The sequence below is a fragment of the Lissotriton vulgaris genome, chromosome 1_1 (assembly GCF_964263255.1).
Source record: "Lissotriton vulgaris chromosome 1_1, aLisVul1.2, whole genome shotgun sequence".
In the NCBI taxonomy this organism is placed as follows: Eukaryota; Metazoa; Chordata; class Amphibia; order Caudata; family Salamandridae; genus Lissotriton; species Lissotriton vulgaris.
The window spans coordinates 1,885,618,983-1,885,639,000 of NC_141685.1; the positions used below are offsets into that span (position 1 = coordinate 1,885,618,983).

Genomic DNA, 20,018 nt, shown 5'->3' on the forward strand with positions numbered 1-20,018 from the left:
GTGCCCCTCTGTTGTCCTTTCGTGACGTTTTTGCTTGTCATTTTTCTGCTCATTTTTCACACTCCCCCCTCCCGCTGCCCCCGTGGCCACTCCCCTCCACCATCCTCGCTCCCGTATCCCGGCTGTGCCTCCCTCCCACTTCCCCCATAAAATGCCGGCCGCAGGCACGCCCGCCTGCGCCCCTCCACGACCAGCGCCAGGAACCCTGGATCTCTGCACCGCCAACGCTCTCAACCCATGCCACAACAACTGGAAACTGACTGCACCAGCTGACACCCACGGACCCTTCAGCTGACTCTGCTGTAAGCACCCAGTCTGCACCGCCAAGACCATGGATCCATCACAACCTACCTGCAAGAACACAACCGAACCAAAGACCTTGCAATGCATCCTCCTCAACGTCCGATCTCTCCACAAACATGCCACTGAAATCTGGGACCTCCTCAACAGCACCAACCCGGATGTAGCTTTCTTTACCGAAACCTGGACCAATGCTACCTCAGGGCCGGACATCGCCATCCCCATTCCCCAAGGATACAAGATCTCAAAGAAGGACAGCCCAAACCGCCCAGGAGGAGGAAGCACCATTGTCCACAAATCCACCCTCCTCCTGAGCACACTCCCAGACGAGCCCACCGACCTGATGGAACACCTTCACTTCAAGATACTGCCCACCCCTACCTCCATCCTCTGAGGAACCCTCATCTACCTAACCCCTGGACCCCGCAGACGTTTTGCGAACTCCATCACAGACATCATCTCCCTGCACGCCATCGCGTCCACCAACTACACCCTGCTGGTGGACCTCAACTTCCACCTCGGCAACCAACTGGACCCCCAGCACTGCATCCCTCCTGGACAGCCTCCACAACATCGGACTCTGCCAGATCGTGACCAAACCCACGCACTCAGCAGGTCACGCCCTCGACCCACACTTCACAACAGGAAACTTATCACCTTCAGCCACTCCACCAAACTGACTGACCATTGATGCATCCACTTCACCTTCAGAACACCCACCATCCACAGACACCAACACCTTCTCCAACGAAGAAACTGGACAAGAATCACCGACGACCAGCTAACCTCCTCACTAAGCACCTCCACCCCAACCACCGTGGAAGACGACCCCAATACCGCAGCCAGAACCCTGCACAGATGGATCTCTGACAGCGCCAACACCATAGCCCCCCTCAAGAAAAACAACAACACCCATGCCAAGAAAGCCAGATGGTTTACTACTGAACTTCGAGAGTCCAGACACACTTGCCGCCGCCTCTAAAAGGCCTGGAGGAGCACCAAATCCACAGAAGCCCAGAACAACTACAGAGCTGCCACCAACGCCCACCACCAACTCATCCGAGAAATGAGAAAAAAAGCATCCACACAACAGCAAAGAACTCTTCAACATCATCAAGGAGTTCGCTCAACCCACCAGCGAGTCTACCGACATCCCTCCCTCACAAGACTTCTGCGACAAACCCAGCACCTTTTTCCACCGCAAAATCAAGAACATTTACAATAACTTTGACGAAGACAAACAACACACTGAACCATCACCGACCGCCCCGACACCCTGAAGCCAACGATCGACAACTGGACAGCCCTCACCACCAAAAACACTCTGAAGACGATGAAGTCAATCCACTCCGGAGCACCCATGGACCCCTGCCCCCACCACATCTTCAACAGAGCCGCCGACACCATCGCACCCATGCTCTGCCACACCATCAACTGCTCCCTGGTGACCGCCTCCTTCCTCGATGACTGGAAACACACCGAGGTCAACCCCCTCCTGAAGAAACCCTTGGCGGACCCCACAGACCTAAAAAACTACAGACCCTTCTCCCTGCTCCCGTTCCCAGCTAAAGTAATTGAGAAAGCTATCAACAACCAACTCGCCACATTCATCGAAGAGCACAACATCCTAGATTCCTCACAATCGCTGCCAGAAAAAAAAACAGTACGGAAACTGCCCTCCAGACGACATCCGCACCCTACTGGACAAAGTAGAGACAGCAGCGCTCATCCTCCTCGACCTCTCTGCAGCATTCAACACAGTCTCTCACCGCACCCTAATACGCAGACTCCACAACCCAGAGATCCAAGACAAGGCCCTCGACTGGATCCTCTCCTTCCTCTCCGGCATAACGCAGAGGGTCAGACTCCCCCCTTTCCTCTCGGACCCTACACCTACCACCTGCGGAGTCCCCCTGGGCTCCTTCCTCAGCCTAGCGCTCTTCAACGCCTACATGGCTCCACTCGCCCCAATCGTCAGAACCTAGACTCTCCCTATCCAACAAACCAAACACCGCCAGACACAACTTTCAAGAAGGCATGGAAGCCGTTGCCAAATAGATGAAAAACAGCTTCCTACAACTAAACACCCAAAAAACGGAAGCACTCATCATGGGCCCAAACCCCCGATGCCTGGACCGACACCTGGTGGCCCCCCACCCTTGGAAGCCCGCCCACCCCCACAGACCACGCACGCAACCTGGGAATCATCCTGGACTCAGAGCTCAAAATAGACCGCCAGATCAACTCTGTCACATCCTCCTGCTTCCACACCCTCCACCTCCTACACAAGACCTTCAAATGGATCCCTCTTGAACACAGAAAGACCGTCACTCACACCCTGGTCACCAGCAGACTCTACTACGGCAACGCACTCTATGCTGGAATAAACAAAAACCTCATCCGCAAGATACAGAACATCACTGGCTCTCCATCGAAGCTAGAATCACCTTCAAGATGCTAATCAACGCTCACAAGGCCCTCCACGACACTGGACCAGCATACCTGAACAGCCGACTCAAATTTCACGCACCTCAAAGGTTCCTATGATCAGCTCAGCTCTCCTACCAGAAAGACCAGACCGGGAGGCCGCTCCTTCTCCTTCCTCGCAGCCAGAGCCTAGAACAACCTGCTGCTCCACCTCAGACTGACAACATCGCTTCCCATCTTTGGAAGAAACCTCAAAACCTGGCTCTAGGACAGACCCCCCCCCTTGATGGACCGAAACCTGCGACCCCCTCCCCCAGCGCCTTGAAACCCTTACGGGTGAGTAGTCGTGCCTAACAAAACCCTGATTGATTGATCGAAGTTCGTTCCATTGCATGTTGTGCATTTTGTACTTGATGCAATGTTGGCTAGGCTTTGCATCACTCTGTGTTGGTTGCAGTGAAGCCTTTTTCTCTGCAGTGAGGCTTTGTGGGCCATCACATTACTTGCCATAGGATCGGATGAAGCTGTAGGGTAGGAGCTGCGTGACTTTGTCAGACTCTGTGTTGCAACCGGTGTAGCTTTCAGATAGGGTCTTAATAGTGTAGCCCTGCGAGGCTTTGCTTTTGATTCAGGTGGAGCCTTCGGTTCAGAGCTGCGTGGCTTTAAGCAGCCTATGGTGTTTTGCACTGCATCTGATGGAAGGAGGGAGAAGTACACTCTGACTCCAGTCAAGGGTCCAGGACCTGGAAGGTAGCACCTGAAGGGTTAGGATTCACTTCCACAGAGGCCAGCAGAGGGGACCAGGTGAGGTCCACTGAGTCCGGTCAGCTGAAAAGCAGGAAAGGGCCTCTTGAAGCTTTTTATATCACTGTAGCTCAAACAGTAGGTCATCCAACTGACCCTTGTACTGACTTCTGGTAGCCTGGGTTCAAGGTAGGCAGGTCCAATCTTCCTTTTTAGAACAGCAAGGCAGTCCTTCTTCTGATTTTCCACTGATGATAGATTCAGATGATGCCACCCTTATCCCCAGGGCCATCCTGTGGATGGGGAAGCTTTCCCCCTTTCGTGGGCTTGATACCAAACTGTCTAGGTTAACAAAATGTAGGTAGGCAGGCCCAGGTGTGAGCTGTTTTTATCAGTGGCAGTGAAGACAGCCCTCTGAAGTCAAGTAAGAGGGGGCAAACACTGAGGCTACCCTTTGAATCTTAAGAAGTGCTGAGTACAACCTAAAAGCACACCCTGCTGATGAGAGCAACACCCCGCCCCACACCCAAAGCCGTTTTGTCCCCATGTCTTGAGGAGTACACAAAACACCACAGCAATTCACAGTCCTGTGATACTGGCAGAGAGGCACATTTGGTTAGGCAGAAAAATGCAAAATTTGAGAAAGTGATATTGCCAGAGTAGTATCTTAAAATCTGATGTTATTATTACAGAGGGTTTTGATCACAGTTAATTTGAGTTTGAGCTGAGTTGAGCTCGTCATGAACAATGGGATTCAAGGGAGTCCAGCATTCGGGATGAATTGCTGTAGCATTGAAGGTGTTATGCAAGCTGGTATCAACTACCATCTTTATGCTGATGACACCCAACTCTATTACAAGATCAAAACCCACACTGACATCGTACACCTTAATAACACCCTCACTAAAATCCAATCCTGCTTCCACCTTAAACATCTCAAACTCAACCCCCAAAAAACTGAAATAATTCTCTTCTCCCCCAAAAATAACCCTCTCCAAATTCAAACTTGGATCTCCGGCCTCAATGCCCTCAACTGCTCCCTCTCCTTGTACAATTCAGTTAAATCTCTTGGTATCTCCATCGATAACAGTCTTAACCTCAATGTCCACATCAAAAATTCAGCTAAAGGAGCCCTCTTCACTCTTCGTCATCTCAAGAAAATCAAACCCTTTCTCCCTACTGAAGATTTTAAATTAGTGGTTCAATCCCTGGTCCTTTCACGAATCGATTACGGCAATGCCATCCTCACTGGAATCCCCACTCCACTCAAATCTGTACTAAACCTTGCAGCCAGGCTCACCAACTGCAAACGGTTCGACCACATTTCCCCAGCTCTCAAAACCCTAAAATGGCTCCCCATTTAAGGCAGATCTGCCTACAAATATGCATGCATCACACACAAAGTCCTCCATCAAAATGCACCACCTTACCTCCCCAATAAGCTCAGCAAAGCGGGCAGCACTCAACCCCTAAGAAGCACCGGTCTCCTCTTTGTCCCACCCCTACTAAAAAAGAAATCCACTCAATCCCGTTCCTTCTCCGGAAATGCCCCTTACATCTGGAATGCCCTCCCCAAAGACCTACGATGCATCCCTCCCTAAACCAGCTTTAAAAAAGATCTAAAAACAAACCTCCTCAAATATTGGGGGTCTCTTCCTGTGCCTTAAACCTGCTCCTCCACTTCTTTAGGTATTTCAACTCCTATCTCCAAGTACTTGTTTTACATGATATGTATTACCTCAAGTCACTTGTTATTCCCGGTCTTACCTGCTGTTTTCCTATATTGATGCTGTAAATGTTGTAAATATTGTAATTCTGTTTTACCATGTATGTATCTCAGCCTTGTAAAGCTCTCTGTTATTTTGTATTCATTGATGCTGTAATTTGTTCTCTTATTGTAACTAGCTCTACTATGTAAAGCTCTCTGATACCTCTGGGTTTAGCCAGCGCTATATAAAACCTCTAAACTAAATAAATAAATAAAATAGTTTATGGGAGAGATAGCCCTATAACAGTTAAATACGACAAGGTTTTTTTCTGTCAGTACACATCTTACCATGTAAATACTATGGACCCTGTCCTAGGGGTGGTTGGGGCCTATCTTAGGAGTGACTTATAAGTATTATAAAAGGAAGGTCTTGGCCTGGCAAAAGGTTTATTTTGGCAGGTCAAAATGACAGTTTAAAACTGCATTACAGGCTGCAGCGTGTCAGCCCTGTGACATGTGCAATGCCATTTTAGTTTGTGGCACAATTTGTGCTGCTGCCCACTATTCACATTCAATTCACTAGGTATGCATACACCTAGTATATTTTACAAGAGACTTATAAGTAGATTGAATGTGCTATATAGGTGTACACCAGTTTTAACATGTTTAAGGAAGCGAGCACTTAACCGCTGGTTAGTGCGCATAAAATGAACTGAGTCCTAATGCCAACAAAAACTACTTCAACAAATCAGAGGAGTTGAAGGCAAATAATATGGAAAATACCATGCAAAAGGAGTCGGGTCTAACAAGCAACATAAAATACATATTGAAAAAAACAAATATTTGCATCTATAAACATCATGATATCATGTATAACCTTCAACCAATAAGGACGTCTCCTGATGAAACACCCAAGAACTTTTATTCTCCGCTGGTTTCTCTGAGGTATTACCAGGCTCATTGTTCGTCATTTCAGTATCATATTATGCCCTTGATGTGCCTTTCTACCCTATGTCAGCTGTCCTGTCTTACTGAGGGCTAAACACCCCTTGGTTCCACTATATCCCCCCATAGACTTCGACACATATGCTCCTTACGTCAATTCGCCTTCTCTAACACCTCGAAGCAGCATAACCCGAACGTAGTCACCAACATGTAAGTCACTACTCTTCACACAATTCAAGTTATAGTACCGAGCACCTGATTGTTCTTTTTCCTTTTCGACTCTAACATCCATATTCTGATTTTTAAATACATCACATCCCACCTTCCTTGAATGAAGTTTGTGACAGTGGCATCCATTCTTGGCTACCAGTAAGTCTTGCTAAGTCTCTTCTTGTTTAAAGTAATACCGATATACCCATAATAAATGCCAAATCATTCGACTTATATTTAAGAACCAAAGGAGGAACTAACTTGTACCCCTAAGAATATAATTTTGTTCTTTCCGGACAAATGTAATGCTATCTTGGCAAAACTTTAAAGGTCCTCCACCAAACATCTCTTCTTTGAGCCATCCTTCCCTAAAATAGTTCAAAACCTTCTGAATTATGGCATCGAATTCCAAAGCCTAATGCCAGTGATCCTCAGAAATGCCTTTTAGATTTTGAAACTCAGCTGACGGAATTAGACATTCAATAGTTGTCTGGTTCAGACAGATCTGCCTTTGCCCCTCCCAGTAATGTGTTCCACCACAGAATTGTACTATAGCTACTGAGAGTGTCGTAGGGTTGCCCATGATAAACAAAAACTTGTGTTAGCCCTTAGAGGAACCCAAGCACCCCAGAAGTAGTTCTGAATTAGTTGACAACCCATGTACATGTGATCATCTTTTTTCTATTAGAATATTGCTGGTCTGTATCTTTCAAAGTGCAGGAGGTAAAAACAGCAGTCTGTTTTCCTCTCTCCACTTTTTGGTAACATAGTACCTAGTCCTTGATCACTGGCATCAACCACAACATAGGTGGGCAAACTAGAATTATAAATGTATAGCAAAGGTGTTTCATTAGGTCAGATTGTTTTCTTTCAAATGCTGAACCCTGCTCATCGCTCAAACAAACTCGTCATTCCTTTTATAAGGCTTTTAAGCAGCTTGGCCACCATAACAAGATTTGGCAAGAATTGAGATAAAAATTCACAAAGCCCAAGAAATGAAAGAAATTGTTCTTTATCTTTGGAGCTGGTGCTCCCTTAAAAGCCTTCACTAACCCCGTTCTAGGGATGATCCCTTGTTCACAGAGTACATTTCATAAATACTCCAACTTTTTCTGGACCAACGTGTGTTACTCAGTTCTTTATCAACATACACCAACTTTAAGCGTTTGCAATACTTCTTGTAGCTTAGTATTGTACTGCTGTAAACACTTTCCAAAAAATAAAATATAATCTTGAAATGCCAGCACACCAGGTGGACAGCCCAATTACATGCTGAACGTCAAGCTTCCTCAATTACATCTTGAGCTTGTAATATCTTAGGAACTTGTGTGAGCTCCTGTTTAAAGCTAAATGGAACAACACTTATCTGATGTTTAACTGGACAAGCTTCATCTTTCAATTTTATTTTATTATTCAAAATCTTTCAGCATACCTTCATGATGCTTTGCAATACACAAAAACATTTTTGATTTCAGACAGGCATGTTCTGTGATCTTTAGTGACTGTGGAAACATTCCAAACAAAAAGCACACATTTAAATCTTACAACTTTACAAATATATATATTTGTTTACAGTGTTAGTTTGATTTAAGGTGTGATAAGTGTATTTTTTTAACTCCATATTCTAATATACCTATACTAACAGTAACTGAATGACAATAATTGCATAACTGAACACAAAGAATTGACTTTTGGTATTAAACGGAAGAGAGGAGGATGTAACTCTACAATCTCTGAACTTCACAATACACAATCCTGGGTTCAAATCCCAGCTTCCTCATTTAACCAAATTGTGTGATCAACAGCCCTGCCCTTTACTTTTTAGGTCTCGCGCCTAGCGTTCCAGTGCGCAGCATTGCTCGTGCAGCACGAGACCTCTTGTAAGGGGGTTCTGAAATCTGCTCACACACTTGTGCGTGTGAGTAGGTTATCGCCGCCCGCCATTGGCTTTAGCCTGTTTTTTTTTAAAGCACGCGATTGGGTAAAGGCGGGCGCATGTCACTCCTTTGCAATGCCCATTCCCGTTCGTGGCCAGCACGCGCAGCAGCGTGCGGTCGCCTCCCTGCCCCAGCCGCGCTCCCTTCCCCGCTCCTCTGTGGTTTGCGCACACCACTGGTTTCCATTCCCGGCCCTGCTCCTCTGTGGTGCACGCGCACCACTGATTTTTCTTTTTTGTAAATATGCAGGGTAACTTTGAACATAGGTCACCGAGACGGAGCTGTCACAAGCAAGAAGCTTCCCATCTGAATAGCGTCTCACTACAGAAGGCTCCTGCTGACATGGCCTCGTCGCCAGATGACCTATCTGTTTAGCGAATAAACACAGTCTTTCACGAGACTTACTCTGAAGAGGCAGGAAGCCTCCGTTCTATACACTTTTTCTGTATGTGATAGCTTTCACTAATTCGACATTGCCAAGGGGGCCATGTCCTCCTAGGTCATTAAAAGGACTGTTTCCAGTCCTTTACTTTTATGAGATAGCAGATTGCATATTGGGTGTTGAAGTCCTTGTTTGCTTGCACAGAATTAATAAGACTCGGGCACCTTAGAATTGCTTTGTCGGAGAAAAAAACTGGCTGTAGACAGTGTGACCCTAAGATAGCATGGATGAAAGCTGCCTTGGACCCAATGAAAGAGCAAACTGTGTTACCTGGCAACCCAGTCCCAGCGCACATACACTCGGACGTACGCACAGACCACTAAAAAACACGCTCCATACCAACAATTCACAACAAACTAACTACTTATCTGACTGCCAAAAAAGCACTTCGAGGGTAGCAAAGCGCTATAGAGATGCCAAAGCGCAATTCCTTGACGTGCAGTTCAGAGCCAACCACAGCTTTCGCTGGATCCCAGCACTGCCTTGCTAGAGTGCTACTGCTACACAGGACTGGGAAACCTATGAGGCCAACTCGTTGCCTTCCCTCCCATCTCCACCCTCATGAAATGCATCCCCCACTGAAAGCCCCGGCTGGACTACGGGAAAGGACTGGCGAACCTCTGTCTAGTGATAGCTTGCCCTGGACAGGCCTCGGTCATACAGAGCTCCCATTGGCCGCCCCCTTGCTTTGAGTGATCAGGGTGGGAAGGTTGCAGATGCAAATATTTCACTGAGAGGAAGTTGCGTTAGTGACGGACCTCCATATTGGCTTCCTAACACCATTCATTACCCACTGGTATCTCTCCCTGCCCCTCCCATCCTGCCACCACCCGAGAACATCACTGATAGCGATTGGATCCCACCGCTTCCCCAATAAAGTGCTTGTCAACATCAAGTGCTCCCAGCGATTAACACCAGGAAGCAAATGAGGATGTAGCGCAGTGAGCCCCGGCTGAGGCAGAGGGCGAGTCTGCAATGAAAGTGGGTCCGGGTGAGCCGGCTCTGCCACCCCTGAGGCTAGCTGGGGACTGCTCCTCACGGGCCAAGAGTAAGGCCAGAGTACAAGTGGAGACGAGGGCTGTATTTACATTCTTGACACACCAGACCGGAACAGAAGTCTTGTGGATTTTTCATTGCAGCGGATAAGGATCCCTCACGTTTGTCTCCAAGCTGTGGCCAATACATCATGTGTCACCATGCAATCATGGTGACATCCCTGAATGTCGGGCACTCCATTAGGTTCTCATAGAAGTGAGACTCCAAGGTGAAACATAGAAAGTTCAAAAATGAATTTTAATCATTCATCAATTGATTTTTTAAGTTCATCAATCCGTTTTTTCACGTTAAATGCATCCAAAGAAAATTATCCCAATGCTCCAATGCATTTCGGGCTAAGGCAAGCCCTTCATCGGGGAGCCACTGCAATTAAATCAGACATAGCTATCGGTAACAGGTAAAACAAGACTGAACATTGATAACATACAAAAATGCAAGCGGGTGAAATCTAGGTGCCGGTAACAACTGTAAACGTGTGACAACGGGTGTTCAAAATGTGTCTAACGGTATTAGCGGGTGAAATCCAAGTGAGGGTAAACAAGAGAGAAACCATAAGAGTGTCTAGCGGTAAACGCTAATCAGAAGTCAAACTCGTGAACAGCGCGAGGCGCTGGGTGAAAACATAAGTGAATTTAACCAAGACGCGTGCGGCGTTAAACATCGTTTTTCCGTAGTGACAAGGCGGTTAGGAACCAAAGATTTAGGGTGGCTATTCAATTACTCACGGTGAATGGGGTGGTCGCGAGCTTCACACGCCGGTATCAGTGACACAGGAGGTGTGGTGAGATTAGTAAGAAAGGAAATCAAAAAAGGACTACCGAGTGGATGACGAAAAACGTGGTGGCCATCTTGGAGCGGTTACCAAACAAGGTTGTGAGTGCAAGAGAAAGGTGTAAGAAGAGCCCAAAAAACAGTCAAAGATTATTAGAAGTAATCGCATGTAAGGGAACAATAACAAAGATGTTTAAACAAAGCATGAAAATTCCAAACGATCATTAAGACCAGTAGGTTTCATTGTCTGCATACGATAGATCCAGGCCATTTCCCTCTGTAGCAAGTGCTTATTGTTGTCCATTCCTTCAATTTTGCGCACTTGTTCCAAAATTAAGAACTTCAACTGGGAAACATTATGTCTGTGTTCGTTGAAATGTACGGCCACATTAGACTTGGTGTTCTGGAGTCTGATATTGGATTTATGCTCGTTGATGCGAGTCTTTATCTTTCTTTCGGTCTTTCCTATATAGCATTTTCCACAAGGACATTTGATCATGTACACAACGTTGGTTGAGTCACATGTGGCATCTACGACCAGTTTAATGGGGTTGCCTCTCATTGGATGATTAACTGTGGTTCCTGAAATGATATTGTTGCAGTTCCCGCAATTTCTACATGGTCTTGTTCCTTTCGTAGATGTTTTTTCTTGGTGTTTACTTGTCAAAAGTTCTTTGAGATTGGCACTGCGGGTGTATGCGAAAAGGGGTGGATCCTTGAAAGTAGTACCGAAATCCGGTTCGATACTCATAATGGGCCAGTGTCTTAGAATTATTCTTTTGTATGTGGAACTCATGTTAGAGAATTTGGAAACAAGTACCATTCTGTTACTGGTTTTAGGAAGAGCCTTGACGAACAGTGATTCTCTCGGAGTGTCTATGGCTTTCTTCTTAGCGCTTTCAATGAGAGTGTGGGGGTATCCCCTAGTTAGAAACCTTTTTCCCATTTCATGTAGTCTGATCAGAGTGTGCTCAGGGTTAGAGGTAATCCTTCTAATCCTCAACATTTGTGATGCGGGCAGATGTGTCTTCAATGAGCCTTGGTGATGGCTTGAAAAATGCAAAGTATTATTGCGGTCAGTTTTTTTGCGAAACAGATCAGTTTCAAAACCATTGTTGGTGATGGTAATCCTAACATCCAAAAAGGTGATAGATTTATTATCAATCTCCCAGGTGAGTTGTATACGTTCATTTGCTTGATTTAAAACGGTGAGGGCCTGTGATAAGGATTCTTTTGTGTCTTTCCATACGATGAAAACATCGTCAATGTACCTTGCGTACATTTTAGTGTTGTTGATCCAAATCGGGTTGTCATAGATATGGGTCTGCTCAAAGTACTTCATATAGATATTGGCGTAAGTAGGCGCCGCGCAATTACTCATCGAGGTTCCAGACAGCTGTAGAAACCAGTCGTTATCCAGTTGAAAGTAGCTTTGATACAGGGTAAACATAGTGAGTTCCATGAGAAAGTGTTGCATATCTGGTTCAAGGTTGCTCTCCAGGATGGATCTCTTCATAGCTTCAATGCCCCCGGCATGGGGGATGGAAGTATATAGGGAGCGGACATCCGCTGTACATAACATTATCTGTTCGTCTCCTGTGAAGTTCACTTCAGCTAGTTTTTTCAGAAAATCGGCAGTGTCCTGAATGTAACTCTGCATGTTCCTGACGCTGTGTTGTAAATAGCGATCGATACATTTTCCGACTGGTTCATGCAATGAACCTTTCGTAGAGACTATTGGCCTAAAAGGGGGATCCTCTAGGCTCTTGTGTATCTTCGGTATAAGGTAGATAATGGGACTCCTTGGAAATGGTTTCAGTAAATATTTTTTTGTCCTATCATCTATGGTGCCATTTTCGTAAGCTTTTTGTACGATATTAGTCAGTATCTCCTACCGATAGCTATGTCTGATTTAATTGCAGTGGCTCCCCGATGAAGGGCTTGCCTTAGCCCGAAATGCATTGGAGCATTGGGATAATTTTCTTTGGATGCATTTAACGTGAAAAAACGGATTGATGAACTTAAAAAATCAATTGATGAATGATTAAAATTCATTTTTGAACTTTCTATGTTTCACCTTGGAGTCTCACTTCTATGAGAACCTAATGGAGTGCCCGACATTCAGGGATGTCACCATGATTGCATGGTGACACATGATGTATTGTTAAATAGACGTGTTAAGGACGGACACGTTACCTGTTGGGAGCACCCAATCCACAAATTACACTAAAGAACTTTATATTTTTATAACTTTGTATGAACCAGCTGTGCGCCTCCTACTTCTGAACATTCCAAGCTGTGGCCGCCATGTTAAACAAGCATTTGCAATGCAATAGGTCTCTCATTATTAAAGTTTAAGCTATTGGTGTTGCATTATTTAGCAAGGCCAATAGCTCAAACTTAAATAATGCGAGACCTATTGCATTGCAAATGCTTGTTTCTTAACCATCCAGGACATTGAAGTAATTCAGTACAGGATGTGTGCTATACAGAATACTCACATATACGGGTTCTTTGTTTTTTCTTCACTGTATTTGACAAGATATAAACAATCATGTAGGCTGGCTGAGTACACAACAATCCCATTAACAATGCTGCTTGTTTGAGTAACAGAAAGCCACACAATGAACATAACATAACGTGCAATATATTCGAAGTGACGACACCGTCAAACAAATAAAATATGAGGCCATAGGTTCGCATGCGCTACCAAAGTACAATCAAGGCATACACATTCCCTTTTCCTTTACACAGCGTTGACACGCGAAGCACCTGAGTGACTCCTGTCACAGTAATGCTCCTCACGCCATTCAGCCCTTTCAAACAATGCTTGAAGATGGGCACATGATGCTGCCTTTAAAATAATGCATCACATTTTGGCACTCGAGGCGGCTCTTGAAATAATGCTAGAATTACTGGGCTACCAACACCAAACACACAGCACACGTTGAATACGCAGTTCAATTCAAATAATGAGCTTTGCTAGCAGTTATTAAATGTGTAAAATAACCTCAAATTGCAGAAGCTTATTGGCATTATTAAAGTAAATTCACCAGTGCTTCGACAATAATAACCAAGCTCGCACTGCCCTCTGCTGGCCAGCTTTAAAATGGGTTTTGCCAATAAATTCAGCCATTTGCTGACTATCAAGTCGGAAATTTATATTAATTACCCTGCATTCTTCCTGAGCATTTGTGAAGAGGTTAACATGCAGTCTTTTTCTGAGATCAGTTCAACCCACACGAACTTCAAGAGACATGACTATCCAGTGTTTGGCTAATTATAAAGCCATATCTTCAAATGTACTTTTATATTTCTACTTGTCTGCTGGAATAGCCCCAATAAACATACTTCTGGAACGGCTATCACTGAGCCACACATGGAATTATTATGTGCAACACTTTTGTGTACTGGACAGCTCTACATCATGGGTGCTTGTTTCCGGTCCAGGGAGGACCTGGCCTAGCAGTTTGGGCTGGACTGTTCCCATGAGGAGCAGGGTCAAGACTGATTTGCATATGGCTGGGCAAAACTATAGGTGACATAGTGAGTAAAAGAACCCAGATCAGTTGATGGGGGTGTGTGGTTGAAATGTTTCAGCACTTGTTTTGTGATCACTGTGCCATTAGATTCAAGCTAGCCTGGCTGATGAGGTGTGAAATCCTACAAACGGTCCTAGGATGCTTGTTTCCCGTCCTGGGAGGACCTTGCCTGGCAGTTCGGGCTGGACTGTTCCCATGAGGAACAGGGTCAAGACTGATTTGCATATGGCTAGGTTCAAACTGGGGTGGAATAGTGAGTAAAAGAACAATGGATTAAACCCAGATCTGTGACTAGGGATGAGTGGTTGAAAAGCTTCAGCACTCCGTCCATCTTGTTGTTGTATTTGCCATGTACGTTCTAAGTAGCCAAGAGTATGGCCAGACTTGGGTACCTTGCTCGCTGTGCCACTGGATTAAAGCTAGCCTGGCTGATGAGGGGTGATACCCTAAAACTGGTCCAAGGATGCTTGTTTCCGGTCCAGGGTGGCCCTGGTCTGGCAATTCGGGCTGGACGGTTCCCATGAGGAGCAGGGTCAAGACTATGGGTGACATAGTGAGTAAAAGAACCCAGATCAGTTGATGGGGGTGTGTGGTTGAAATGTTTCAGCACTCTGTCCATAATCTTGTTGTGTGATCACTGTGCCATTAGATTCAAGCTAGCCTGGCTGATGAGGTGTGAAACCCTACAAACGGTCCTAGGATGCTTGTTTCCCGTCCTGGGAGGACCTTGCCTGGCAGTTCGGGCTGGACTGTTCCCATGAGGAACAGGGTCAAGACTGATTTGCATATGGCTAGGTTCAAACTGGGGTGGAATAGTGAGTAAAAGAACAATGGATTAAACCCAGATCTGTGACTAGGGATGAGTGGTTGAAAAGCTTCAGCACTCCGTCCATCTTGTTGTTGTGTTTGCTATGTACGTTCTAAGTAGCCAAGAGTATGGCCAGACTTGGGTACCTTGCTCGCTGTGCCACTGGATTTAAGCTAGCCTGGCTGATGAGGGGTGAAACCCTAAAACTGGTCCAAGGATGCTATTGGCAAATATGGTATTTTGTGGAAATATGGGAACTTGTAGAGCTCCCTAAAAATGCCTAATTGATACAGTGCTAGGATTCTTTTCTGTTCTTGACGGTTCCCACCTCCGTATTGATCCGTTTTGGCACAAAAAAGAAGCCAACAGCCTACCAGCTATGCTTCCATTCTCATTCTTCTTGGCAGTTGATGTGTTGAAAGTCAAATATCCCTTGCCATTCTCGTGTTAGTGCATACAATTTTCCTGTTTCCTTCAGCTGCTTCACCCGAGTCTGATCCTGTACTGAGTCCTTATGCAACTGCCTGAGGTCCTCCACATTTCAGTTATTTCAGTAGTGTGTCTCCTCCATGTTTGGATGTTGGTTTCCTGTCTCCAGGACAACCTGGAAGGCTGCTTCCCATTCTACTGAAAGCCTATCCATCAAACTCTTACTTTTGGCAAAATAACTATCTGTTGCATCTATGAACTTGTCACTGGAGGCTGTTTCTTCTAATGCTGATAGTTCAGTTTGCCATAAGTTGGCCCACTGCAGAAACATCAGTAATGGGTTCTGGTCAGAAATCGTCTTTCAGAGGCAGGTTGTATTTCCCATACATACCTACTGTGACCTGGGAAAAAAACAAATAGCCCTAGAAACCTAGGTATGTGTTATGTTATGTTATGAGTTTTGTAAAGTGCTCAGCTGCCCAAGCTAAGGGGCGTCCCAGTGCTAGTAACTGCAGCTGTAGACAAGGCGACTGAGAGACAGAACACCGGGCTTATAAAGTCAGAAAGAGATGAGTTTTAAAGGCTTTACGAAAGGCACTGTGATTGTTGATGCTTCTGATACAGACTGGAAGAGAATTCCAAAGTTTCACAGCAGGGAATCGAAAAGAGTGGCCTCCCCTCGCACTTTACTTACCTAAGGGACAACAGCAAGATGCTGGCCCATGGATCATAACTGATGGCTGTGTATGTAGAGTGAGAGGAGATTTCGCCAAAATAACCGGGGGATTGAGGTTCAGGATTCTGTGAGCGATGCAGAGAGACTTAAACTCAATGCGTTTTGCCACTGGCAGCTAATGTAGTCTGCAGATGGCGTTAGCTGTGGGACAAGCTGTCGGTAGGCCAAGTCGAGTCCTGGCAGCCACATTTTTGCCCTTTTCAAACGGAGGATCTCAACTTTATTTGCTCCTAGATAAAGTGAACTGGCCTCTATTAATGTCTCAATAATGAGATGTTACCCTCTGAAGGTTATTTCATAGGCTTGGCCTGTTTGAGCCTGATCCATTGACCATGCTGGGTAGGCCCTAGTGGTAAAAGGTCTGAAGATCAGCCTTCAGCTCTTGGGCCTTGCCTTTACTCACCACCGAGCTGAGACTATTCGGAGGACGGGGATAAAAACATGAGAAGCCCCTTGTTTGTCTTAATGGTGCTTACTATCCTGATCAGCAACCTTCATAAATCCTCTCTGGCCTCCCAGCAACGCTGTATCATCCCCAGTGCTTTCTCACCCATGCTCAGAGCCTTACTAGAGTCACTGGTGAAGTGTACTGCCTAGATCCGATGCTTCATGGGGATTGTCTGTCCCTTCAGCTAGGCAGGGCTCAACGTTCTTAACTCCAAAAGTGGTTGGAACACCTACAACCAATGAAGGGACTTGTCTCTTGGGCCCTGCGGGCTCCATTCAGTTGATGTGCCACACGCGTTGCTTTGTTGCATAGGGAGCAGCTGTCTTTCTTGATAGATAAGTCATCTCAGCTGCTATCTTCTCTGATCTCCAATGGAGCACACCGCTCCTTCTGCTTGGATCTGTCTTTCCGGTCCAGGAAAGACATGGCTTGGCAGTTCGGGCTGGACTGTTCCCATGAGGCACAGGGTCAAGGCTGATTGGCATTTGGCCATGTCTGAACTGGGGTGGTGTGGAGTCCAAAAAAACTATGGATTTAGGCCCAGATCTCTGTACTTGGGTGAACGTATGACATTGTTCTGCATTCTGTCCATCAACTGTTGTTTTTGCATTTGTCACCCCGAGTGGGAGGGGTATGCTCAGACGTGAGTCCCATGCTCTCCAGACCACTGGAGTCAAGCTATCCTGGCTGAAGACGGCTGATAGCTAGAACCCGGTCCTAAGATGCTTGATTCCGGTCCAGGAAAGACATGGCTTGCAGTTCGGGCAGGACTGTTCCCATGAGGCACAGGGTTAAGGCTGATTTGCATATGGCCATGTCTGAATTGGGGTGGTTTGGAGTGCAATAAAACGATGGATTTAGGCCCAGATCTCTGTACTGGGGTGAATGTAAGACATTGTTCTGCATTCTGTCCATCAACTGTTGTTTTTGCATGGATCTGTCTTTAGAGCATGTGGATGGCTGCTATTACTACTAAAACATAGAAGATTAAAGGGACTATGATAAATAGTAACTAAACCTGTGACTTGCCAGCTATGTTGCTGACTAGACCCCCTGGCTCCCACCAGATGAATGCACTAAAAAACACCAAAGCGCGTTTTCCAGTTGTTCTGGGTAAAGCTTTTGCTTTTGATAGGGAGTTGATCTATTCCTGTTTTATGCTTTATAGGAAAGCACATTGAAAGTCCTCTCTTCCGATAGATTTTGTAAAACCCTGGTATAGTTACGCTTTCTACTGTTGGTTGCCTATTAGCAGCTCACCTTGTACCAACACAATTCAAATGAAGGCTGAATCATAGTCTATAGTCTTACCAATTCACTGCCTGCCAGTATTATGATTTTGGTCTCAATCATCGTTGTGCGAGTGATAACCATCTATGTCTATGCTGATTTGCTTAGCCTGTTTTTTTTTCGTTTTTTTCTTCAGGAAAAGGCCATCCCCTGTCTGCTGCGCCTAAGACAGACAAATGATGATTTGCTCCAGGCTGCTGTCAGGGAGGCCTTGGCTTTAATTGGATACATAGACCCTGTGAAGGGCCAAGGAATTAGAGTTCTCACTATTGATGGTGGCGGAACGAGGTAAGGCCGCCACGTCCAATCACAGGAAAGAGTCCTAAATGCTTCAGCACTCATAATAAATTAGACCCTGTTAGGTGTACCACTGGGGGGTCTGTCATGCAGTAAGCAACACTGGCATTTTTTAAATATATTTGTCACAGTTGAAATATGATAATAGGCAAAGCATATTTGTCTCTTCACCCGTGCCTGCTAGTCGTGTTTTAAATGAAAAGTTTCCTACAAGTATCTTGTTTTCTTTCAATCTTTGGGATTTGGGTTTATTGCAAGCACGTGTTTGTTGATTTCTTAGTGCTCGTCCATGTTTGTGCGTTGTTTAGTTAGGTGCTTTTAAAGTGCGAATGTGTTGCTTTCTAGCCACTTCATATGTTAGATGTTAAGTTTAGCTGTCTTGGATTTCTGTCCTGACTTACATGTGCAGGCCCGTTGCTTCGTGGAATGCTGCTTGCACAGGAGTCTGGGTCTATCTCCCTCGCTGCTCTGTTGCTGTTGTTTGTTCGTGATGCTGACCTTATATGTCCTGTTAAAGGTGGCAGCTGGTCCCCGCCATGGAGCTAATCCCTAGAAGTGGACCGAGTGGCCTGGAGGGATCAACTCTATGGTGGGGACGAGCTTCCGCCATGTGTCCGTCTCTGCTTCGAACCTATCAGCCGTGATGCATGTTACACGGCCTCTCTCTTTTTCGTAAATACCATTGCAGATAACTACATTACCCCTCGCCCAGATGTAATTTTAACCGGGTATCGCTCTAGAAAAAACTGGAATTGAAGATTGTGCTTGGAACGTTTGCTTTAGATACGTAATACTGATTTATTTCTACATAACCTAATTATACAAATGTTTATGATTTTTTAGCGAATAGATGTTTCTGGTCGGATGGTGTCGTTGTCTATCTCTCACTCTGCAAACATTGTTTCAGATATTTGTTTCTTTTTTTTCATTTTTGAATTGCTTTGTTACTTTCCATTCCGCTCTAGCCTGCCCTCTTACGGTCCCTCCCTTTCCGCCTCCGGTAGGCTCTTTTATTTTTAAACAGGTTCCCGAAGCAGTCATGCAGATCTAGTTTGTTGGCTTTTTCAATAACCATTGGTGCCACTAGACCCAAAAGAGGTCAATTTCTCTGTTAGTTTATGGGGTCATTAATAAAAATAGTGCAAAGGTCAAGGAGAAATAGTTAAAGTAAAATTATTACTCGAAGCAAATCCAATCGCAGAACGATAGCTGATCTTTTGTGATATGATAAATCTCCAATGCCCCAAGGTACCCAGGGAATGCTTGCTCTCTGAAGAGCGGGGGGTGGAAGGATAAAGGGAGAAAAATACAAGTTCGAGGGAATACATTACAGGAATACATGTCAGAATTTACATGTTCTGGAGGCTTTCTTTTGTGTTTATCCCGAAAGAGCTGCAAGTGCAACCGACTAAGTTAAATTATAATTTTAAGTCAAGACATTTAGTATGTTCCTCATCAGGTTCTTGCTTTTCCCTCCGGGCCTCATTTTCGTGATTACCCTTTCTGAGCGCAAACGCAATTTCAGACTGCTGTGTGTATGTCCACGTAAACAATAGGCAAGAAACTGAATCAACCCCTTGTCTGCTAAGCCTTTTCCCCCTAGAATGCTATGCCCTTTTTTGGCAAATTTGGCTAGATCACGCTTTAGTGCTGGTGACGCCCAGTGCGACTGTGTTAGTTGGCGCCCCCCGATGACCACCTCCACCATGGATTCTCTCACTGGCCCCTTCAACAGTGAACAAAGTCTCCATAGCCACTCTCTCTCCGATGCATTGAATTAGTTATATAGCGCCACTCATACCACTAAAGGATGTCAGAGCACTTTGCATCACACACACATTACACAGAGACAGTCAATCATATGTGTGTAAATCAGAGTATAGGACATGCCAAAGTACTAAAAGTGTTAGTCACATGCCATCCACACT

The 20,018-nt window shown here is 45.4% G+C and overlaps 1 protein-coding gene across 2 annotated transcripts in view; it reads left to right on the top strand.

The window, feature by feature from the left end:
• The window catches only part of PNPLA8 (patatin like domain 8, phospholipase A2), a 295,777-nt gene that overhangs the window by 95,781 nt on the left and 179,978 nt on the right, over nucleotides 1-20,018 (top strand). For both annotated transcript variants that reach the window (XM_086919430.1, XM_086919428.1), the window contains one exon: nucleotides 17,930-18,081. In XM_086919430.1, the coding sequence (XP_086775556.1) occupies nucleotides 17,930-18,081 (152 nt within the window). The remainder of the gene's footprint in view (nucleotides 1-17,929; nucleotides 18,082-20,018) is intronic.